Source organism: Candoia aspera, chromosome 11 (genome assembly GCF_035149785.1).
Source record: "Candoia aspera isolate rCanAsp1 chromosome 11, rCanAsp1.hap2, whole genome shotgun sequence".
Classification (NCBI taxonomy): Eukaryota; Metazoa; Chordata; class Lepidosauria; order Squamata; family Boidae; genus Candoia; species Candoia aspera.
The window spans coordinates 247,092-271,281 of NC_086163.1; the positions used below are offsets into that span (position 1 = coordinate 247,092).

Sequence of the window (24,190 nt, forward strand, 5' to 3'; positions counted from 1 at the left end):
TTAAATTGGAGCTATTTGTCCAAGACAGAATATACATTCTGGCAACTTAGAGTTTTCAGAAGGTATTATTTTATTTCAGATCTTTATAATCCCTCATCTATGAGTTATGGAATGGTTTCCTGTCATTTTATTTCATTAATCCGGTTCCCTTTCTTGTGTGTTTCCCTTTCTTGTGGAGCCAGGTTGAGGAACTGAAGGAAACAGTGAAAGAAGAATTCATGCCGTGGGTTTCACAATATCTTGTGATGAAGAGAGTTAGCATTGAGCCAAACTTCCATAGTCTTTATTCAAATTTCCTTGACACTCTTAAGAATCCAGACTTTAATAAAATGGTTCTGAATGAAACGTACAGAAATATCAAGGTTGGTGCCACGCGCAGCCATACTTTCATCCTTATGCTTTGCAAGAGTATATCAGTTGTGTAAGTGATATGGAATGCATTAATTTAAAGTTAACTTACTGAGATTTTCATGTAACCACTCTTAATGATTTGGATAATGTAACGTACATAACATCCCCCCCTCTAGTTATTGTGCTGTTTATAGTGGTATGTTAAGTTATCAGCTGCACCATTTATTAGTTGTATTCTCTTAATGTTCTTATTATTTGCCTAGCACAGACATTAATACTGAACTATAGAGCAGGGCCAAGCCCAGAGCGTGAAAGGCTGGAGTTCTCAATCAAGCCTTCTCTCTCAGAACCCTTCTGGGTACGCACTCTTTGTCCCTGCCTGCCTGCCTGCCTTGTTATACTTATTTGGTAGTTACTGCTAACACCACATACCTTCCAGAAAAAGCCTTATGTGGAGTCCTCCCCCTTAATCCTGATACATGGCATAGATGGAAACCCCCTCCCCCATGCCCTTACTGGCAAATGCAAAGGGAAAAAAGATTTTGAAAATGAAACAAAAATCTGGTCCTCCCTCATGACCCTTATAGCTCTGAGGCACATGACTAGGTAAATCACCACTCCCACCCCCAGTAAATCAGTCACACAAGCAATAAATGAAATGTCTTTATTTTTTTTTTAAAGTAAATGTAACCATTCCTTTTTAACTATAAGCAGTCACATGCAAAAACTACCAAGGTTGGAGGAAAGAAGCATATAGTTCTGCTAAAATCACAGACAGTGTCTAAAAAGGGACCCCCGTAGAATGCAACTAAAGACAATATACATTTGGGGGCAGGTCACAGAATGGGATAGATCTGCTAATAAAACAGGCTCTGCTGCAGAGATCCCAAGGTGGATCTAATAACTGAGCTTGCTTAAATAAACATTAGGGACAATAAAAAGCTTAACTAGCACACAGCAAACAAGAAATAACTGTAGTGTAAAGCTAACAAAATATTTATCCACATCTACCTAAGTAAGATGTAAGAAGAAAACCAACCAGTTTCCACAACGTCATCTTGAGCATACACCCAAAGTCCTGAACCTCTTTGTTAGAGAACCAGAGGAATTGTGGAATGAACTGAAAGAATTCATTAAGGATTAATGTGAAAAGAGACTGCCAAAGATGAAGAAACAGAACAAAGCAAACTGGATGTCAGAACAAACTCTGGAAATTGCCAAGAAGAGAAGTGTTAGGCTCCCTTTGCACGCCTGCCATAAAGCACTGCTACGCACATCAGCCGAGGGAGAACAAACCCATGTCAGCTTTGCAGCTTTTAGCACTCTCTTTAAGACCTCCCTGACCAATTTTACATGGTCCGCCATGTTTTTGCCATAGATTAAGATATCAAGATAGACGAGCACCCCTTTGTATAAGAAATCATGGGGAACCTCATTTATTAATTGCATAAAGCATTACCAAAGTGATTCCGTCACGGAGCTGCATTGGATAAGGGACACACAGCAATGCAATGACCTTTGCCGCATCTGAAACAAGTTCCGCTTCGGGTGCACCATCCCTTTTCTCTCTCCCACGCTCGGCGTGTCTCTTTTTGCTCGATGCTTGCTGTGTCAAAGACCACTCCAAGATTTCAGGTTTCAAGCCAGCTCTAAAATACTCAATTGTCAGTGACTCTGGCCAATCGGTTATTTTGCCCACTAACTTCTTAAACTCGGATGCATACTCTGATACCAACCAGTTCCCTTGTCGGAGAGTTTGCAGACTGGTTCTGGCCCGAATCATGATTAGGGGGTCCTCAAATTGAGTTCACAGCACAAACATAAATTCACTGAAGCCCTCCAGCTCCAGAGCTCCTGCTTCAAATAGGTCCACCGCCCAGTGGCTGCTTCCTCTTCTAAATGGGCTGTTATGTACCAGATCTTAGCCTCATCATCTGGAAAATCTCTTCCCCATTCATTCATGAATCCACAAACCTTGGTTCATGGACCAAGCCAGCTGCTTCGGGCTGCCCCCAAACTTCACTTTCAAATCCCATATTCCTAAGCCTCCACCACCAGCTCACTGTCCCAGCTCTGGTAAGTAATGTGCAGGCTGGGGTCCAGAAGAGGTGGTACTCCAGCGATCAGAAAAATATTCTTCCCGCGGGCTTCTTGAGATGTTCCGCCCGGTAATCTCTTGCCATTTGCTGCAACTGTTGACTCATCTCCTCGACTGCGTTTTGCAATCCGGACATGTGATCCTCGATCACTGACACCTCATGTTCTACTCTTCTGATTCTCTCACCAGATTTGGACCAAGACCTTCTCTCCATGGTTACATGCCAGCTGGCCTCTGTGTCTGCACTATGCCCAATCTCACCCGACCATCTATCTTTTGAATCTGGCATCAAGGGGTTTGGACAATATTCCACTTCCGAGAATCAGGTTTTGGGTTGTGCTCCCAACCTCTGCAGCCCTGCCAAGGTTATTAAAGTCTTCTCTAGGCTCAGATCTCTCCAATAGAATTCTTTTCATCTGTGGCTCCTTGCCTCGTGTGTCATAGGCTTCTTCAGTGGGGAAGCTGCTCATGTTGGGTGCCAGCTCACCCCCCCGTAAAACAGATCAGTAAGTCTATTATAGTGGTGTTGCTCACCATCTGCTGTGGTAGATCCTCAGCTCCTTTGGGGTACTGCTGGGAAAGTCTCCCTCTCCCCAAGGGGCACCTCCAGCAGCACCCTCTTTTGCTGTATCCTTCATCCCTGAAACAATCAGGGGTTGCTTTGTTATGAACGACTGGGAAAGTCTCATCCCTTCTGAGGAGACACCTCTGGCCACCAGGATGAGTTCTTCATCTTGCCACTCATCCAGTACAGTTAGATCTCCAAAGTTGTTCGACAACACTCAATCCTCAGAAGGTACTGCTTCCTCAGGCAGGGCAGTGTCCTCAGGGCAGATTGCAAAGACCTAACTCTCTGGAAACAGGTTTAATGCTAGGGAAGGTAGAAGAAAAGAGAAGAGGGTGACCAATACAAGTGGGATAGACTTAGTTATAGTGGCAATGAGTGCACTGCTGGAAGACCTGAAATACCAGGTTAGGGGCAGATTGTCAAGGAGAAAATCTATCTGTGTGGTTGCTGAGAGTCAATGACTTAATGGCACATTTAAGTCAATCAATCAAACCTAAATAAGAGTTTATTGAATAAGAAATTATTTTCTGATTCAATTTTTCCTTGGCCTTCTTGTTTTTTGGAAATTCTAAACCTTAATCTAGGGTGAGGAGAAATGCTAAAGCTCACTCTTTTCAGCCTCTTGTTCAGCAATTTCTGCCCTTCGTTGTAAAAAGATAACCTGTTTCCTGCCTACCAAAAGGGAAGGTAATCTTCCTGCATGTGTATTCAAGTATGCTTCCTTCCTCCAGAAAACTGTCTTTTGGGAAGTCTGTAGACCTGAGGGACTGAGAACGGGGCTAGTAGCCTGCCCATTTACTGCATGAACAGTATTATTATATAGTGCATCCGTTCTCAGCCTTTTCCTTCATGTAGATGATCACATCACTGAAAGCTTCTGAAGGTTATTTTACAAGTCAGGATCAGCAGCATGGTGCCTTTGGACCCCATGTCACACATGACCTCCCACCCAAAGAAGATATCCATGGAACTCCAAATTACATAAAAGTTGTTGGTTTTCCCAAAGAAATTAAAATGACCCAATACTTGGGTCATCATCAAGCCTCACTAGGTTTAGGAGTTCCTTCCTGAAATCTTGGGATAAGAATGTCAAAATCTGAGATTCTAGGTAAGCTTGAAAACTGTAAGATTTGATGGTTCTGACTAGTTTTTCTCAAAAAGTAAGACTGGGACAAAACCTGGTTTTAAGAGCCTTCTGCAAGGCAGGTAAGGTTAGAGCCATCTGGATTGTGAGGAGATTGCTGTGCCATAGGATAGGTTCAGGGCAGAGAAGCCATGTCTCCTGGATCCTGGGTGTCAGGCGTTTGGGCCAGGTCAGGAGGCAGATGCCACAAATAACGTAAGTCCACTTCCCTGGCAAAGGCTAGCATAATGGAATCTTTAAAGCATGAGTTTTCTCCTCCCTCCTCCTCACACTTTAGTGAATTAGGGAGGAGTCCATTTGAGCTCCTTTCTCATGTTTTTGATGCTACTTGACAGGGTCCAGAGCATGCCCATCCATCAGATCTTATCAGACAGGCACAAGTAATTGCAATTTGGGAATGATGATTACTTGGTGGTGATAGGGGTGATGAAACATTTTTCCACCTTATTGCTACTGTGGATAGCTGTCCAGCAACCCTGTTTTGGGTGCCTTGGTTCCTTCTGAGAATCTTTGTAGCGTCATTGTGGGAATTATGCTAAGCATCTGTTGGAAAAAGTCACTCAGATCCATTTTGGGTTTGAATGGCAACTGCTCATAGATTACTGTGCCTAGTCTTATCCAGTTACTTGAGCTGAGTTTGATCTGGTTACTCCTTAAGAAATGAACAAAGTCCTTTTACTGGGTTTATTCAGTTTAGGGTTTACTGACGTTATTGAGTTCTACCATCTGTATTAGATCCAGGTCCCTCCTGGTTGGTTATAGCCTCCCAGGAGGTGACACGCAGCTGGTCCAAGTGGTGATAAATGCTTGTTTGTGGGAGGGAACAGTTCCCCAAGCTTTAAAGGACGCAGTGGTCCATCCCCTCCTCCAGAGGTCATTCCTTGACCCAGCAATATTGGAGAATTTTTGTCCAATCTCCAGCCTTCCCTTTTTGGGGAAGGTTGTTGAGAAGGTGATTGGCATATAACTTCAAAGGGCTCTGGAAGAAGCAGATTATCTGGACTGATTGCAGTTGAGTTTCAGGTGGGGATATAATACCAATACAACATTGATCACACTTGTGGATGACCTCTGGCAGGCTTGGGATGTGGGTAGTGTATCCATCCTGGTCTTCCTTGATCTCAGCAAGCATTTTCAGTATCATCCATCATGGCATCCTTCTGGGCTGGCTGAAGGGGGTGGGAGTGAGAGGCACAGTACTTCATTGGTTCTGCTACTTCCTCCGAGGCTAGTTCCAGTCAGTGTTGGATGGGTAGGGGAAGAGGTCCAGTGCTAGGCCTCTGTTTTGTGGGATGCTGCAAACCTTGACTTTCTCCCCACTTTTATGAAATCACTAAGTGAGGTCATCCATTGGTATCAGTATGTGGATAATATATATCAGGGGTGAAATATTCTCTATATGCTGTTGATGCCCAGCTTTATATCTCCAACCTGGATCATCCAAGTGATGTTGTGGAGGTTCTGTCTTGGTGCTTGGAGGCTGAGGTGATTTGGGTGGGGCAGAATAGGGTTCTGAGCAAAACTAAGTGGCCTTGAGTTCTACCACCCCCCGGTTGCACTGCCATACTGGTATGCAGTTTGGGGGTCCTTGTCAACTCGCATTGTACACTAATTGTGCCCTTTCCTGGACTGGGAGGCTCTGCTCATGGTCACTCATGCCTTCGTCACCTCCTGATTGGACTACTGCAATGCACTCTACATGGGGCTGCCCTTGAAGGCTGTGTGGAAGCGTCAGCTGACCTAGAATGTAGCAGCATGTGCACTTGGTATGCCCATGTAATTCTGCTGCTGTGTGCACTGCATTGACTCCTAGCAGGCTTCCAGGTGCAATTGAAGGTGTTCATTGTCTCCTTTAAAGCCCAACATGGCATGTGGCCAGGTTACTTACAGGACTGCCTATCCCCATTGGTTTCTGACCATCCATCAGGTCTGGCACAGAGGGCATATTCCAAGTCCTTTCTGTGAAGCACTGTTACTTGCTGGGGCCTAGGAAACATGTATTATACTTTTATTTTTTATTTTTTATTTTTATTTTATTAAGGCTAATTATATATTTATATATTATATTTATATTTTATGCTTGTTTTAATTGACTATTTTATTGTAAACCGTCCAGAGTCCCTCCAGTGGGAGGAGATGGGCAGGGACAAATTTAATTAAATAAATAAATAATTTTTTGTTGATCACGTAGAGTTCTTCTGGTAGTGTCCTGTTCAGACTATGAGGCAGCCAGGCAGAATTACTATTAAATTCTTTATTTACAAATAACTATTTACAACAGTAAAAGTCCTTAGAATAGATTAGGCAGTGCAGTTCAGTCAAGTCCACCCAGGCAGTGGAGGATAACAAGGCAAGGCTGCAGATTCAGAAGTAGAAGGAGATCATGGCAAAAGGCAGAACTTGGCTAATCCTCTCAATGAGGTGGCAAGACCTGGTATAGCTACAGCACGTGGCAAGGAGGAGGCTTGAGGCACGAATCTTGGACTGAGCACAGAGGCTAGACTAGGCTTGACAACAGAGGCTAGACTAGGCTTGACAACAGAGGCTAGGCAAGGCTTGACTGGAGCATCAAGGCAAGGCTCGGATCTGGAGACAAGGCAGGACTTGGCTGGAATGGCAAGGTAAGGCTTGGTAGTGGACGCAAGGCTACACTTGGCTGGATCTGCAAGACAAGGCTGGAACTGGAAGCAAGGCTGGACTTGGTTGGAGTAACAAGACAGTGCTCGAATCTGGAAGCAAGGCTGAACTTGGCTGGAGCAGTGAGACGAGGCTTGGAACTGGAAGCAAGACTGTGCTCAGCTGGAACGGCAAGACTAGGCTCTACTCTTCCTTCCATGTGAAGGAAGCGGGTCCGCAACGGCGCTGATTCCACGACAGCTACAGGCGAGGCTCCTGACTCCGGTAAGGACTCTTCCGCAGATGCTGTGAGGTCAAAGGATTGGTTGTCTCCGGCAGCTTGCTCTTGGTGCGCGTGCCTTTTTAAGCGATCCTTTCCGCGCCATTTTTCCTCTGCAGCCAGTCGGGCTGCCTTTTGCTTCATGTGCTCTTCTCTCTTGAGCACTGATTGGAGAATTCAAACCTTTCTCCAAAGTCTGTCCAATCAACATCTCTGATTTCTCCCGCTCTGCTGAGTCACTCCTGGTTTCTATTTCCCCAACTGCCTCCTGATAAGTCTTGTTTTCCCCTTCTGGCTCAAGATAACTTTCGTTTTCAGAGTCAGGCTCAGGCTCAGGCTCAAACCTCACAGGTAGATTGGCAGCGATAAAACTTTGTTAAATAAGTAAATGATTGTTAAAAGAAGATACAATAAAAATGATGGCTTTTTCTACAACAATCCACAGCTTGCTACAACTTGCAGGCTGCTCTATTACTGGAGACTCTAACAACATACAATATTAATATCAAAAAATTAAAAACAAAAATCAGTTAATGCAGGTACAAGTACATAATCCTAGTAAGACTGCGGGGCTGTGGATTTGTGGCTCCTCTATTTCCAGGAGCTTCCGGCCCCTGGAACTGGTTAGTAATTTGGAGGTCCTCCTACACTAATTGGTCTTGCTTAAAGAACAGTTGGCAGTTACGGCCAGGAGGGCCTTTGCCTAGATCTTGTGCATAATTACTCCCTTTCCTGTATTGGGAGCCCCTACTCAATGATTTAGTTACGTTGCAGCTGTGGAAGACTCCTGAAAGCTACAACTATTCAGAATGTGGTAATGTGCGTGGTTATGGGTCAGGCCAATGTGCCATCGTTTGGGGTTGTATCACCTTGCTCATCCTCAAATGCCTTTCTGAAGGGCCATGTTTTTATGGAGAACGTTATTCCAAGGGTTATTTAATTATCGGTTCCAAAATAGAAGCTTGCAGGTTTCTCACGTATGGTAGAGAGTGGGAGAGGAACAACCCCCCACAAGAGGAGCTGTGTAAGAACATATTCAGACGAGCACAAATGCAGTTCAGCAACCCAGAAGACCAGGAAAAGGAAACAGACAGCATCTTCCAACAAAATGGATACCCACACAACTTTATCAAAAAGTGCCTGACCACTCAACCCACAACAGCACAACCAACGCAAGCTCTGAAATGGATAACACTCCCATACATCAAAAACTTCTGAGAAACAACCCTCAGACTATTACACACGGCATCACCGTAGCACACAAACCAACCAAAGCCCTCCAAAACATCTTAAGCAAACCCAATGACCCAGGAGCCCAAGAAGAAAAAACGGGAGTCATCTACAACAGCAATCCCCAACCTTTTTGTTACCAGGGACTGGTTTCGTGGAAGACAATTTTTCCACGATGGTTTCGGGATGATTCAAGCACATTACATTTATTGAATCATCATTTATTGTGCACTTTATTTCTGCCGTTGCTGCAGAGCTCAGCACTTTTCCCACCGTTACTGGAAAACTCAGACTGCATTCTAACAGAATCTAATGCCGCCACTGATCTGACAGGAGGCGGAGCTCAGGTGGTAACGCGAGCGATGGGGGGCGGCTGTAAATAGAGAAGAAGCTTCACTTGCTCACCCACCGCTCACCTCCTGCTGTGTGGCCCGGTTCCTAACAGGCCATGGACAGGTACCAGTCTGCTGCCCAGGGGTTGGGGACCCCTGATCTACAACATACAGTGTAGGGACTGTCACAGCCACTGTGTAGGGCAGGCAGGCAGAAGACTAGCAGAGTGCATCCACGAACACCAGCGAGCGGTCAGAAGACATGAAAATTCAGTCTCTCAACACATGGACAGACTCAGCCATAGTTTCAACTGGAAAACTGAGCATCCTAGACCAAGCTAAATCCAAAAACGCTAGGGAATTTCTGGAAGCTTGGCATTCAGACACATCAGCCATCAATAAACACACACAGATAAACCACATTTACACACCTTTCAAAAGAGAGAAAAAAGCTAAGAAGAAACAAAAAGACCAGAACACATCTTCTCCAGCAGCTTATACCCAGATAAGCAGGGATTAACACCAAACAAGCAGAAAACTACTCAGATCAAGGAACCACCAAAAGACAGACAATCTAGCAGAAAACAATACCCTAATCAAGGAACTACCAAGGAGCAAACCACATCCCCACCAAAATTGGCAGGGCAAGCTACTGTATATAAACAGGGAGAAAACCTCACACTTACCAGCACAGATATGTTACCTAGTTGGGTAACGGAATGTGTGCAAGCAAACAACCAAGCTCAGCACCAAGGACTCCACAGCACAGGTTTGTTCCTGTAGTGCTGGATCATGGCTGAGTGTTCACTTGGACTCAGGCTTTTCAGTGTGTTGAGTTGAGTGAAGGTTAGAGATCTGAAGAACGTAATCGTTTATAGAACATGGGTGAGACTGTTGTACAGAGTTTTGCTATCACCAAGGGTACCTCAGGTAAATGGTCTTAAACTTTAGCAAGGGAAATTTCATTGTAATTTATCAACTGTGGTGGGGTTGGTAAGCATTATGAATTCAAAGAAGGATTAATGTTGAATGAACCATACTTGCTGGTGGAAAAGCCTGTGTCCCACAAATAGTGCTGTAAAGAGATAAAGAATATTCTATCATGTGTTGTAGAGTCTGCTGATAATTCATATAAAACAAAGTACTTGGACTTTTTTTTAAAAAAGTGAGGAATCCGCAATCTATGGACTCCTGGAGTACTCCGTTTTTCTTATTTGGAAAATGAATTGAATTTGAAGGTATTAGGGAAGTTTGAGATTCACTAGCTAAGATTGCATTGATTGCTTTTTTTTTTTTAACTACAGATAGGCGATAGTATAACTTTACCCTCTTATATCCTTCAAAGGCCCACAACATTTAATTATCAAATGAGAAGTTTGTCCTTCTAGAACAGTGAATTCTATGAGCATGCTCTCTGAAATGAGAGTTTGGACATCCCCAGAAGAGTTTGCTATGGTGTTAGAGATTTGTCACTCTTTCCTCTTGACAAAGGCGCTCTCTTGGAAAAAATGTAGGTGCTGCTTACATCGGATAAAGCTGCTGCCAATTTCTCAGACCGTTCGTTGCTGAAGAACCTGGGTCACTGGCTGGGGATGATAACGCTGGCTAAGAATAAACCTATCTTGCACACGGTAAGGAAAGGAACATAAGTGCATCCTTGAATATTCACTTTTCTCATTTCCTGGTTTCTGCATTGACACACAAACACAACATGCATACAGAATAAGTAAAATATTGGAAAGAAAGAAAGATTGTGACATTGTCTTTTCATTTGTTTATTTTAGGACTTGGATGTCAAATCCTTGCTGCTAGAGGCTTATGTAAAAGGACAGCAGGAACTGCTGTATGTTGTGCCATTTGTTGCCAAAGTATTGGAATCCAGTGTAAGAAGCGTGGTAAGTCTAAGAGAAAGTGTGCATAGAATGCAAACTACATTTAGAAGCAAGGATCTCCCATACATTTCAGTGCTTTTTATAGATTTTAAAGCTCCTACAAGTCTCTCGTGACGTTTCAGCAGCCATATCCTGAGGCTGGGTTTGAAACATTTCTTAAATCCACTGTAACATTGAAGGCAGGAAAGCACAGTTCCACCCATACTTTAAAAAATGAAAGAGAGCCAAGGAAACAAGATTTGGTACATTTTGCCCAGTGGCCTTAACTGTGTGTATTTCTGCGTCAGTCCTCACTTAACAAAGCGTTCAAAGAAAAAAGTCCACAAAGGTTTTGTTTAGCCTTACACAAGTTTGTCCTTCATCTGGAGAAAGCTGCCCTGTGATCCGCATGGATTAGAAGGGTGGAATATCAATTTTTGTAGGAGTAAATTAGTATATTGTGCATTCTGTATCAGTGGTAGCTTAAAAGATAGAGCAGGGATGGAAAATCTGTGGTCCCGCTAAGCTACAGCTCACATCATCCCATACCATTGGCATTTTAGACTAGTCCTGGGAACATATGGCAAACCACCCCTCACCTCTGGATATAATTGTGCTGTTCCCTTTTTAATATGCAGTAGTTTCAACTCTATTTTACATTTCCCAATGCCATTCTTGAAACTGGACTGCTAATTTTATCCTCCTCCTCTTTGTAGGTTTTCAGGCCTCCAAATCCATGGACCATGGCCATTATGAATGTTCTTGCAGAGCTTCATCAAGAACATGACTTAAAGGTAAATTGTGTTTAAGTTATTTATACTTTTCAGTAGTGCTTTGTTTAGAACCTGAATTTGCTTCAAGATTTGAAGCATTGTAGCCAGTTTAATGAAAATGAAAAGAGTACCCTGCGGATACTGCTGAAGTAGATGCTAGTATTTGTAATTCAGCGGCTTTTATTTCACATGTCTAACACAATTTAGATTTAATTTTCTATTTAATGCTTATCTTGGAGGAAATAGTAGTTTTCAGAACATGCCATGATTTGGAATGGTGGGTAGGCATAATTGTGAAAACTGACTACCAGTATAGCTTGAAACAGCTAAGTTATTAAATCTGAAATGATTAAATATTATACAGCTGAATCTGAAGTTTGAAATTGAAGTGCTCTGCAAAAACCTTGCCCTTGACATCAATGATCTAAAACCTGGCAGTCTCCTAAAAGACAAGGATCGGTTGAAAAACCTGGATGAACAGTTATCTGCTCCAAAGAAGGATATAAAACAAGCAGAAGAGCTACCACCAATTACCACTACCAGTAAGTATCCAGAATAATTCTTGTCTGCACAATACAAACAAGATTGGTATCTCCCAAAGTGATTAGTAAAAAAGAATTGTTGTCAGAGGGGGGAGGAAGCTCATGGCAATGATGCACAGAGGAATTTATGGTGGGAGACATGGGGAGAAGGGGGAAATTAGATGCCAATCCCCTCTCCAGGACCCCAAATCTCATCTCTAGAGTAAGGTCCTGTAGAGTCTTTGGCTATAGCTTCTACTCTTGAATGCCAGGTCTGTCTGATTATGGATCAAGGGCAGACCTGCCTTGCATTACTGAGACTTGGATGGGTGTGGAGGAAGAGGTCCCCTTCCTGAATTATGCCTTACACCAACCACAGCCTCAGAGGAGATAGGGTGGTGATTGTTATCCAGGAGGCTCTGCAGGTTACTAGAGACACTTTTACTGAGATAAACAGATGTGGGGCCTTGCTTGTCCAGTTGGGCTTGAGGGAGAAGCTGTGGGTGTTGTTGCTGTACCATCCTCCTTGCTTCACAGCTTTGTCTTTGCTTGAGCTACTGGTTGGTGATTAGTTTGCCTCATCTGCTAGTTCTGAGGGATTTCACTCTTCCTTCCTTTGGAAAGAGGTCTGAGGTAGCTCATGAGTTCATGATCACCATGAAAACCATGGGTATGTCCTAGATCATCATGGGCACAATGCATGTAGGGGCTCATGTATTAGCTCTGGCAGCTAAGTTGTGATCCGATAGTGGGGGACATTAACAGCTGTTCCTTGTCCAACCAGTCAAATCACTCTCTTGTTGCTTCTGGCCTCTGCAGGGAGAATGAACCCATTCTGTTGCTGCCCCATGGATCCTCTTGGTTTCCCCAGGGCACTTGGGTCTTATCCTGAGTCCACAGTAGGCAGTTCTGTTGGGAGCCTACTCAACTTCTGGAATACTGAAGTGGCAGCAACCTTAACACGATTAAGCAGCCTCTCCCTGTGTTCTTCCTTGGTACAGTATACTGTGGAGCTCCAGTAGGTGCCAGAAGGAGCTTTGGCATGTTACAAAGAACAATATGGCCAATCCTGGGTAAGAGCTCAGGTTTGAGCCTATACTTCAACAGCAAGAACAGTGAAGTGTCAGTACTTCCCTGCCCTTATGACATCTGCAGATTGCCACCCAATGGCCTGGTTTAAGGTTACCTGGGTTTTATTAGTGATGAGTGGGCTGGAAGATCACTCAGTGGGCATTATAATGATTTTGCAGGGAATCTGGAATAGTTGCTTGGAATTGGATGCTGGTTGGGCAAGTTCAGTAGAGATCAGAAAGTCATTGCCCAATGTTGTTACCTAGGATCAGTTTGAGCCTGTGGATCCTGAGGACACGGAGCTTTCTACATTGTTAGCTCTGCACCTATGAATTAGATCCTTATTCAACTGGTTAGTGAAAGCTTCTAGGGTGGTTATGGGAGGCTAGGTGCAAGCAGTGGTTGAAGCATCCTTGTGTGATGGGGTTATGCCACCTGCCTTGAGGAGGCAGTGGTGCACTCCCTATTCAAGATGTTGTCACTTGATTTGGCTTTCTTGAATAACTGCCCTTTCTAGGGAAGACGTGGGGGGGCAGCTGTAAAAAGCCTTGTATGAAATGTATTATCAGTGTGGGCTCAATCCTGAGTATAACACCGAGATGGCATTGAGTGGCCTTCTTCATGACTTGTGTAGGGACCAGGAGAGAGGAAATGCAGCAGTATTTAATACTACTGATCCTGGTATTGTTTTGAACTGCTTACAAGAGCTGGAAGTGATGGGCACTGTTTTGCAGCGGTTTTCCATCCAAAGCAAGTGGTTGTACTCAGTAATCATGGGGGATGAGAAATTGAGTCCATGGGCATATGGGGAGGCTCAGGGCTCAATCCTCTCCCCCATTATTTAGTGTTCTCAACTCTTGGGTAATACCCTCATATCTCTCTCTGCTCTAGGTATCGAAGCTGTAACCAGGTGCTTAGAGGCTGTTTTGATCCAGGTGGGGTAAAACAAGTTTAGATAGAGTAGCTATGAATTGAGATGCCCCCCCCTATTCTGGAAATAGTCTTTAGCTCAGGACAGGATTGCGTTCGAACAGAATTGTTTGGTAATCAGAAGGTCCTCTTAGATTCATGGCTCCTATTTCAAGAGCAGTTGGCCGGGAGCACCTTACTCTATTCCACCTAGTGTAGCAGTTGCAGCTGTTCTGGGTCAGGAGGTTTTATTGAAAGTCACTCGTATCTTTGTCGCCTCACTTCTGGACTACTACTACTTGCTCTTCGTGGGACTGCCCTTGGACTATCCATACGCTTCCTCTGGTCCAGAAGACAACAGTCTGGGTAGTAATGAGCTTGTCTGGGTTTTGCTTATGTAACAGCTGTACTGTGGGAGCAGCACTGGCTCCCAGTTGGCTTCTGGGAGTCAGCAGTTCACAGTGCTGACTGTCCATTTTAAAGCCCTCAGGACCCAGAGTATCTGGGCAGCTGCGTACTCTACTGTCTGGTGAGATCCAATGTAACGATTGCCTAATCCCAAATACTCAGTCTCACAAGCTCGGGCTTAAAGATAACTGATTTATTAAAGGAATAGTATGCAAATACAGAGAAAGCTGAGAATGAGCAAAAGCGCGCCAAATACAAACTTAAAAGCCTTGCCTGTAAGCAAGTTCCGCCCCATCCCTCGTCAGGGCGCTCCCCCTCCCAGGTGCTAGAAGCCGTTAGACGCGCCTGGGAAAGTAACCTTGAGCAGGAGTGCAAACCCAAACATACATTCCAAGCCCTCAAAACAACGGAGGGGGAAGGAATGGAAAAACCCCGGGTGAAGGAACACGGAACAGAAGATGACATGTGAAACGTTACAATGTTAACAACACATTGAAATGGGAACATGACATCCAAGGTCAGTCCTGCTATGGACCCCTATGCTGAGATAATCCAACATCAGGGAACTCGGCAACATGTCTTCGTGGTGATGGTTTCTGTCCTCTGGAATAGTTTACCCTCCTGTTAATATTTTGGAGGGCAATGAAGATCTGGTTCTTCAGGAGGGCCTGCTGTAATGAATAAAGAGGATGGCAGAGGGAAGAATCACTACCAAAGCAAGTCAGTTAAATGAAACTTGAGTCCAGGCCAAAAATGTAATTTGTGAAAACACCTCAGACAGCCCCCCCACCACGCTATTTTCATGAAGATAAAAAGGGAGGAAGGGTTGCGCATTCAGATTTGCAAGATTCTGAATTAAAGCTGTCCTAATAAAAGCAGCTTTAGGGCCGCAAAGTATCTGTTTCTTAGTTTGGTGTACCCGACAGGGCAGACACCTATGGAGTGGGAATGGAAGGTTGATGGTCTCCCAGAACACCATGGATTGCAGGGTTGAGTGATTAGGATTATTGGGATATTTGGTGGTAGTGTTGTGAGTTAAATTGCTTTTTTAACTTTAACTGCCATATTGAGGTTTTGCAAACTGCTCCAAGTCAGCAGATCAAACCAGTGTAATAAATAAGTACAGCAGGGCTATTCTTATCTTTTCTGTCTCAGTAAGATTTCCGGGATGCTGTGAGCTTTTGCTTCTGAGTTCCAACATACTGAAAATAAGAGAGCACACTAGCATATATTTTTACATGGTTTTTAGAATTACAGAGTTGGAAGTGTCCATCAAGTACAATCCCTGCTCAGTGCAGGAATCACATTAAAGCATTCTTGGAAGATGCTGTCTACCTTCCACTTGAACACATCCCGTAAATGCCTCCTGCCACCTCGCTGGGTAATAGTTCCTAACTGCTCTTGCTTTGGGGATGTTTTTCTAACCTTCATTTGGAATCTGACTCCCTGTGCTGCACAGAGATGGAGAAAAGTTTTTTTCCTTTTTAAATTTCCATTAATGCTTCTCTTCTCCATCCTGCAGTATCTCCCCAACTGTCTGACCTGGTTAGTTTGAAGTGTTGTAGTTAGTATAAGGTGTTGCCAAGCCAGGACAGTCTTTCCAAATCAACACATCAGATCATCTCTGTTATCTTGATTCTGATCCCAGTATATTTCTTGCATCACGTTCAGGGTATTATGAAGAATTCCATTCCGTGTCCTGTACTCTGGAAAGATAGAGAGCAGGTCTTAACATTTTTCTGTGAAACAGCCTTTTGTTCTTGAAAGGGTTTTCATGACTCCCTTCCATTGCCTCTTTTGAAAGCTAAACATTCCCAGCAGTCTCTCTTCACAGGACTAGCCCCTGATCATCCTTGTTGCCCTTCTCTAAAGTTTTTCTAAACACTTTTTCAAGTATGGTCTCCAGAACTGGGCACATTACTTGAGACTGAATATAATGGAACTGTTACTTCCTTTGATATGGTTAGAAACTGCATTTCTGTTGATGAACCCAAAAATTGCTTGTGTTCTGTTTGTAATCAACTGTTGTTCCAAACTCTTTTTCATAAGCTTCTATATGACTCCCTCAGTCTATAACACAAGTCACTAGTTGGGTTAAGGAATGAGTACTGGTTATAAATCCAATTCTCTTTGGTCCAGGCAGAATTACATTCATGATCATCTACCAGATTTATTCAGATGCCTTTCTCTTAGTGGACATCTGAAAAGGAATTATGCTGAGTATCAGACCCTAGAGACAGACAAATGTATTCCCTATGTGTATCAGTGGGGACCTTCTCCTTTTGTTTTGCTTTAAATTGCCACCCTGGGGTGAGGGAAGGAGTTCCCCCTACATGTGAAGACAGAAAACTCAGTTCTTGATATGCTTTTCAGAAGACATTCTCCCAAATTCAAATAGGAGGGATAAGCACAGGGAACTGTATTCCATGATTTGTAGGTAACCCTGTATAATTATTTAGGTACCCAGACTTCACTTGCTTTCACCTGTTTGTCTTTCAGGAAGCATCTCTGGTAATGGTTATAAAACACTTAAAGTTTATTGACAACCCATTTATTGTCATTGCCAGTGCTAATTGTCCCAACTTAGCTTTTATTTAGACTTCTACTAAATTTAGTAGCTAAACTGTGGGTATAGTAGTTCACTTTGTATTCCAAATTATGATAATTTTAGAGTACTTACTAGTACAGTTGTAAAATTTAGCAGAACAGTATTTACCATTACACTTGTCAAATACTTGTCTGTTAGTCTAATAAAGCATTTCGTTTCCAATAATACAACAACTACAGTATTGAATGTATGTTTTGGAAAGAAATTCTGAAAAAAAAGTTTTCTGCTCTTGAATTTTTTAGCTACTTCCACACCTTCAGCTACCAGCACTACGTGCACAGCTACTGTTCCTCCACAGCCACAGTACAGTTACCATGATATCAATGTGTACTCCCTGGGCGGGCTAGCTCCACACATTACTCTAAACCCAACCGTAAGTATTGGCTCCCCCTTGGGCTGGGAAGGGTTTTGTTGCTTGTATTGGTGTTAGAAATAGATGTATACAAGATGGAATATAACAGCTGTTCTCTCTTCAGATTCCCCTGTTCCAAGCCCATCCACAGTTAAAGCAGTGTGTGCGTCAAGCCATAGAGCGTGCAGTTCAAGAACTTGTTCATCCGGTAGTGGACCGCTCCATTAAAATTGCCATGACTACTTGTGAGCAGATAGTGAGGAAGGATTTTGCCCTGGACTCAGAAGAGTCGCGCATGCGTGTGGCAGCGCATCACATGATGCGGAACCTGACTGCTGGCATGGCTATGATCACCTGCAGGGAGCCCTTGCTGATGAGCATCGCTACCAACCTAAAGAACAGCTTTGCTACTGCACTGCGGGTAGGTATGCTATCCACAGGAAGGGCTGTCTGGAGCAAAAGGAGTTGGAAGCTTTTTTCAGCTTTATATTTTAGCGTTTCTAGGATGTGTTTGAACGTTCAGGTCAGTATTTATTATATGGAGATTGCAGCTGATATTTTCAAAGGTATATCAAAGAATGAGATACATTGACCATCGAGACACTATATGACTATTTCATCCTGTTTTGGACTCATCAGATGTAAGTAGCGAGATGTTACATCCCACAGAATAAAATCTGGCTACCTTTGTTGTTGTTTATTCGTTTAGTCGCTTCCGACTCTTCGTGACTTCATGGACCAGCCCACGCCAGAGCTTCCTGTCGGTCGTCGGCTCCCCCAGGGACAAGTCCGTCACCTCTAGAATATCATCCATCCATCTTGCCTTTGGTCGGCCCCTCTTCCTTTTGCCTTCCACTCTCCCTAGCATCAGCATCTTCTCCAGGGTGTCCTGTCTTCTCATTATGTGGCCAAAGTATTTCAGTTTTGCCTTTAATATCATTCCCTCAAGTGAGCAGTCTGGCTTTATTTCCTGGAGGATGGACTGGTTTGATCTTCTTGCAGTCCAAGGCACTCTCAGAATTTTCCTCCAACACCACAGTTCCAAAGCATCGATCTTCCTTCTCTCAGCCTTCCTTATGGTCCAGCTCTTGCAGCCATATGTTACTACGGGGAACACCATTGCTTTAACTATGCGGACCTTTGTTGTCAGTGTGATGTCTCTGCTCTTAACTATTTTATCGAGATTTGTCATTGCTCTTCTCCCAAGGATTAAGCGTCTTCTGATTTCCTGACTGCAGTCAGCATCTGCAGTAATCTTTGCACCTAGGAATACAAAGTCTTTCACTGCTTCTACATTTTCTCCCTCTATTTGCCAGTTATCAATCCAGCTGGTTGCCATAATCTTGGTTTTTTTGAGGTTTAGCTGCAAGCCAGCTTTTGCACTTTCTTCTTTCACCTTCATCATAAGGCTCCTCAGTTCCTCTTCGCTTTCAGCCATCAAAATGGTATCATCTGCATATCTGAGATTGTTAATGTTTCTTCCAGAGATTTTAACTCCAGCCTTGGATTCCTCAAGCCCAGCTTGTTGCATGATGTGTTCTGCATACAAGTTGAATAGGTAGGGTGAGAGTATACAACCCTGCCGTACTCCTTTCCCAATCTTAAACCAGTCCGTTGTTCCATGGTCTGTTCTTACTGTTGCTACTTGGTCGTTATACAGATTCCTCAGGAGGCAGACAAGATGACTTGGTATCCCCATACCACTAAGAACGTGCCACAATTTGTTATGGTCCACACAGTCAAAGGCTTTAGAATAGTCAATAAAACAGAAATAGATGTTTTTCTGAAACTCCCTGGCTTTTTCCATTATCCAGCAGATATTGGCAATTTGGTCTCTAGTTCCTCTGCCTTTTCTAAAGCCAGCTTGTACATCTGGCAATTCTCGCTCCATGAACTGCTGAAGTCTACCTTGAAGGATCTTGAGCATTACCTTACTGGCAGGTGAAATGAGTGCCACTGTTCGATAGTTTGAACATTCTTTAGTGTTTCCCTTTTTTGGTATGGGGATATAAGTTGATTTTTTCCAATCTGATGGCCATTCTTGTGTTTTCCAAATTTGCTGGCATATAGCATGCATTACCTTGACAGCATCATCTTGCAAGATTTTGAACAGTTCAGCTGGGATGCCGTCGTCTCCTGCTGCCTTGTTATTAGCAATGCTTCTTAAGGCCCACTCAACCTCACTCTTCAGGATGTCTGGCTCTAGCTCCCTGACCACATCATCAAAGCTATCCCCGATATTGTTATCCTTCCTATACAGGTCTTCCATATATTCTTGCCACCTTTTCTTGATCTCTTCTTCTTCTGTTAGGTCCTTGCCATCTTTGTTTTTGATCATGCCCAGTTTTGCCTGGAATTTACCTCCGATGTTTCTAATTTTCTGGAAGAGGTCTCTTGTCCTTCCTATTCTATTGTCTTCTTCCACTTCCGCACATTGCTTGTTTAAAAATAATTCCTTATCTCTTCTGGCTAACCTCTGGAATTTTGCATTTAATTGGGCATATCTCCCCCTATCACTGTTGCCTTTTGCTTTCCTTCTTTCTTGGGCTACTTCTAGTGTCTCAGCAGACAGCCATTTTGCCTTCTCGGTTTTCTCTTTCTTTGGGATGTATTTTGTTGCTGCCTCCTGAACAATGCTGCCAACTTCTGTCCAGAGTTCTTCCGGGACCCTATCTACTAAGTCCAGTCGCTTAAATCTATTCTTCACCTTCACTGCATATTCCTTAGGAATATTAGTGAGCTCATATCTAGCTGATCTGTGGGTCTTCCCTAATCTCCTTAGTCTGATCCTAAATTGTGCAAGAAGTAGTTCATGATCTGAACTACAGTCAGCTCCAAGTCTTGTTTTTACCGACTGTACAGATGTCCGCCACCATTGGCTGCAAAGGATGTAGTCAATCTGATTTCTATGTTGTCCATCTGGTGAAGTCCATGTATAAAGCCGTCTCTTAGGTTGTTGGAAGAGAGTATTTGTTATGCAGAGTGAATTGTCTTGGCAAAATTCTATCAGCCTATGTCCTGCTTCGTTTTGTTCTCCCAGGCCATACTTACCTGTAATTCCAGGTGTCATTTGACTGCCCACCTTAGCATTCCAGTCTCCTGTGATGAAAATAACATCTCTTTTAGGTGTGTTGTCCAGTAGGTGCTGCAGATCCTCATAGAACTGCTCTACTTCAGCTTCTTCAGCATTTGTGGTTGGGGCGTATATTTGGATCACTGTGATGTTAGATGGCTTGCCCTGAATTCGAATTGAGATCATTCTGTCATTTTTTGGATTGTATCCAAGCACTGCTTTAGCCACTTTACTATTAATTATGAAGGCTACTCCATTTCTTCTGTGGTCCTCTTGTCCACAGTAGTAGATCTGGTGGTTATTTGATGTGAAGTGGCCCATTCCAGTCCATTTCAGTTCACTGATGCCCAAAATGTCTATCTTTAATCTTGACATCTCACCAATAACCACATCCAATTTGCCCTGGCTCATAGATCTTACATTCCAGGTTCCAATGGTGTGTTGATCCTTAGAACATCGGATTCGCCGTTCACCACCAGCACCGTCGGCTGCTAGCCGTCCTTTCGGCTTTGAGCTAGCTGCGTCATCACGTCTGGGGCTAGTTGAACTCATCCTCTGTTCCTCCCCAGTAGCATTTTGACCATCTTCCGACCTGGGGGTCTCATCTTCCGATGGTATACCGACATATCTCTGGTTGTACTGAGCCATTGAGTTTTCATGGCAAGAATACTGGGGTGGGTTGCCATTACCTTCCCCAGGGATCGCATTTAGTCTGACCTCTCTGTCATGACCTTCCCGTCTTGGGTGGCCCTTCATGGTTTAGCTCATGGCATCATTGAGGTGCTCAAGCTCCAGCACCACGACAAAGTAACGATCCTTTGCTGAAGATCTGGCTACCTATGTCTGACAAATTCCAAATAGGATAAAGTGCCTCCTGGTGGTCAGTGTAAGTGAAAAAAAAACGGGATATTTTATCTATCTATCTATTAAATTTTATCGCCGCCCATCTCCCCCCAAAGGAGGGACTCCAGGTGGTTTACAACAAAAGGAAAGTTTAAAGTTCAATACCATTATAAATACAATAAATATGAATATAAATAGACAATAAAAATATAAAATGTAATAAAATCCAGATGGCTAAAGATTGTATCTCAGTCCATGAGTATAAAGGGCCATTCTAGGGCACTAGCCATCCCCAAGAATGACTATTCCCTTTCCTGCTCCAGGCATGCTGGCAGAACCAGGTTTTTAGTTTTTTACGGAAGTCCAGGTGGGACGGGGCTTGTCTCAACTCCAGGGGGAGAATGTTCCAGAGGACGGGAGCTACTGCAGAGAAGGCCCATTTCCTGGACCCCGCAAGATAGAATTCTTTTACAGATGGGGTCTCTGCCCTCTCTGGGTGGGATGGGTCAATGTGATGGAGATGAGATGGTCCCTCAGGTAACCTGGCCGCATGCCATGTAGCTCTTTAAGGGTGATAACCAATACCTTGAATTGGACCCAGAAGCAAACTGGGAGCCAGTGCAGCTCGCATAGCAAAGGTGTTACATGTGCCAAACATGGGGCACCTAAAATTGCCTGCGTGGCTGCGTTCTGGACCAGTTGTAGCTTCCGGATATTCTTCAAGGGTATCCCCATGTAGACTGCATTACAGTAGTCTATATGGGAGATGACCAGGGCATGAGTGACCGTTCAAAGGGCCTCTCGATCCAGGAAAGGGCATAACTGGCTCACAACACAAAGTTGAGCAAAGGCCCTCCTGGCCACGACTGCCACCTGCTCTTCGAGCAGGAGTCGTGAGTCCAAGAGGACCCCCAAGTTACGCACCGGGTCTTTCCGGGGCAGTGCGACCCCATCCAGAACCAAAGATGGCAATTTCCGAGATACCGAGGAGCCATTAATCCACAGCCACTCCATCTTACTAGGGTTCAGTGGAAGCCTGTTGTTCCCCATCCAGGCCCCCAGGCACCCGGAGAGGGTGGTTACAGCATCACTTACTTCACCCAGGATGGATATATATAATTGAGTATCATCTGCGTACTGATGATACCTCATCCCGTGGTGACAAATGATCTTGCCCAGCAGTTTCATGTAGACGTTAAAAAGGAGCGGAGAGAGTACTGAGCCCTGCGGCACCCCACAAAGAAGGGCCCACAGGCTGGATCTCTCACCCCCTATCAACACTGATTGGGACCAGCCCTGGAGGAAGGAGGTGAACCAGCGCAGAACCACGCCGCCCACCCCCAACTCCCTGAGTCGCCCCAAAAGGATACCATGGTCAATGCTATCGAAAGCCGGTGAGAGGTCAAAAAGAGCCAGGATGTATGCACTGCCCCCATCTCACTCCCGCCAAAGATCATAAGTGCGACCAATGCTGATTCTGTCCTATAACCAGGCCTGAAACCTGACTGAAAGGGGTCTAAATAATCCGTTTCATCCAGAATCCTCTGGAGCTGCAATGCCACCACTTTCTCAACCACCTTCCACAAAAAAGGGAGGTGGGAAACTGGACGAAACTTGTCCAGTACAGTAGGGTCTTCTTCAGGAGGGGGTGCACCAGCGCCTCCTTAAAGGCCACCGGAAACGCCCACTCTCTCAAGGATGCATTTACCATCGTCTGGACCCAACCACACGTCACCTCCCGAGCTGCCTTCACCAGCCAGGAGGGGCATGGATCTGATTGGCCTGTGGTGGCATTTACAGTCCTGAGGATCCTGTCTACTTCCTCGGGCCCAAGGGGATCAAACTGTTCCCAGATAACTGGGTAAGTACGTTCCCCAGGCTTCTCCACAGACCCTGTCCCATGCTTGGAGTCCAACTTGGAACAGATCCAAGCAATTTTATCCTGCAGATACTCCTCAGCTTGGCCCTGTAGATGGACTTCTGAATCCCCTTTCCCCAAAAGGTATCAGGCGATCTTAAACAGGGCTGCCAGGCAGCATTCTGCGGATGCAATAAGAGTGGAGAAATACTGACGTTTTGCCGCTCTTACTGCCACAAGGTAGGCCTTAATAGCGGCTCTAGCTTGTGTTCAGTTGGATTCGGTCTTTTCCTCCAGTGGCGCTCTAGACGTCTGTTAATCCTCTTCAGAACTGTCAGCTCTGAAGTGTTGGGTTCGATGGGACAAGAGAGGCCGCGCAGGAACGATCCTGTCCAAGGCCCCAGCCACCTCCCTATTCCAGGCAGCAGCCAGGGCCTCCGCTGGACCGTGCAGCAGATCCTTGGGTGTAACCCCCAACTCCCTCTGAAACTATCGGGTCCATCAGTCGCCGGGGGCGGACCAGTCGAATGGGTCCCGCCTCCCTGCGGAGGGGGGGCAGCATAAGAGAATCTCAAGGTCATCAGGGCATGATCTGACCATGACAAAGGGAATAGGTGTAACTCTCCCCTCAGATCCCATTGCTACTGCTCCAACAAGAAAACTAAATCCTGTGTGAGGCCACTGTGTCAAGTTGGGTCCTGAATAATCTGAGACGGGCCCGTGGCCGCCATGGTGGCCATGAACTCCCGAGCTGCCTCCGAGGCCCGTCCCAGGGAGGGCATATTGAAGTCCCCCAGAACCATAAGTTTGGGGAACTCCACTGCCAACCCTGAGACGGCCTCCAACAGCTCAGGCAGGGAGGCTGCCATGCAGCAGGGAGGCTGGTACAGTAGCAACACCCCCAACTGTTCCCGGGAACGCAACTTGAAAAATGGTCTCACAGCCAGTCACTTGTGGAGCAGAGCCCCTGAAGGCCACTAGAGATTCTCAGATGACAACAGCCACCCCTCCTCCCCTGACCTGAGGTCTCAGCTGGTGCCATACGCGAAACCCAACCGGGCACATCTCCGAAAGATGCACACCTCTTTCCTGGCCCAGCCAGGTTTCGGTAATACACGCCAGGTCTGCCCCCTCCTCTGTGATTAAATCACATATGAGCGGGGCCTTGTTGTTAACTGACCTGGCGTTAAAAAGCAGCAGCCGGAGATCAGGGACCCCACAAGTCTCCTGTCCAGGACCTAGTTCTGAGTACGGAGGGCCGGAACACGCCACAGGTAGTAAACA

At 44.8% G+C, this 24,190-nt stretch overlaps 1 protein-coding gene across 8 annotated transcripts in view; it reads left to right on the top strand.

The window, feature by feature from the left end:
* The window catches only part of CNOT1 (CCR4-NOT transcription complex subunit 1), a 139,482-nt gene that overhangs the window by 74,786 nt on the left and 40,506 nt on the right, over window positions 1-24,190 (top strand). For all 8 annotated transcript variants that reach the window (XM_063312880.1, XM_063312877.1, XM_063312879.1 and 5 more), the window contains exons 25-31: window positions 183-362; window positions 10,134-10,250; window positions 10,404-10,514; window positions 11,207-11,284; window positions 11,628-11,805; window positions 17,023-17,153; window positions 17,257-17,553. In XM_063312880.1, coding sequence (XP_063168950.1) covers window positions 183-362; window positions 10,134-10,250; window positions 10,404-10,514; window positions 11,207-11,284; window positions 11,628-11,805; window positions 17,023-17,153; window positions 17,257-17,553 — 1,092 coding nt within the window. The remainder of the gene's footprint in view (window positions 1-182; window positions 363-10,133; window positions 10,251-10,403; window positions 10,515-11,206; window positions 11,285-11,627; window positions 11,806-17,022; window positions 17,154-17,256; window positions 17,554-24,190) is intronic.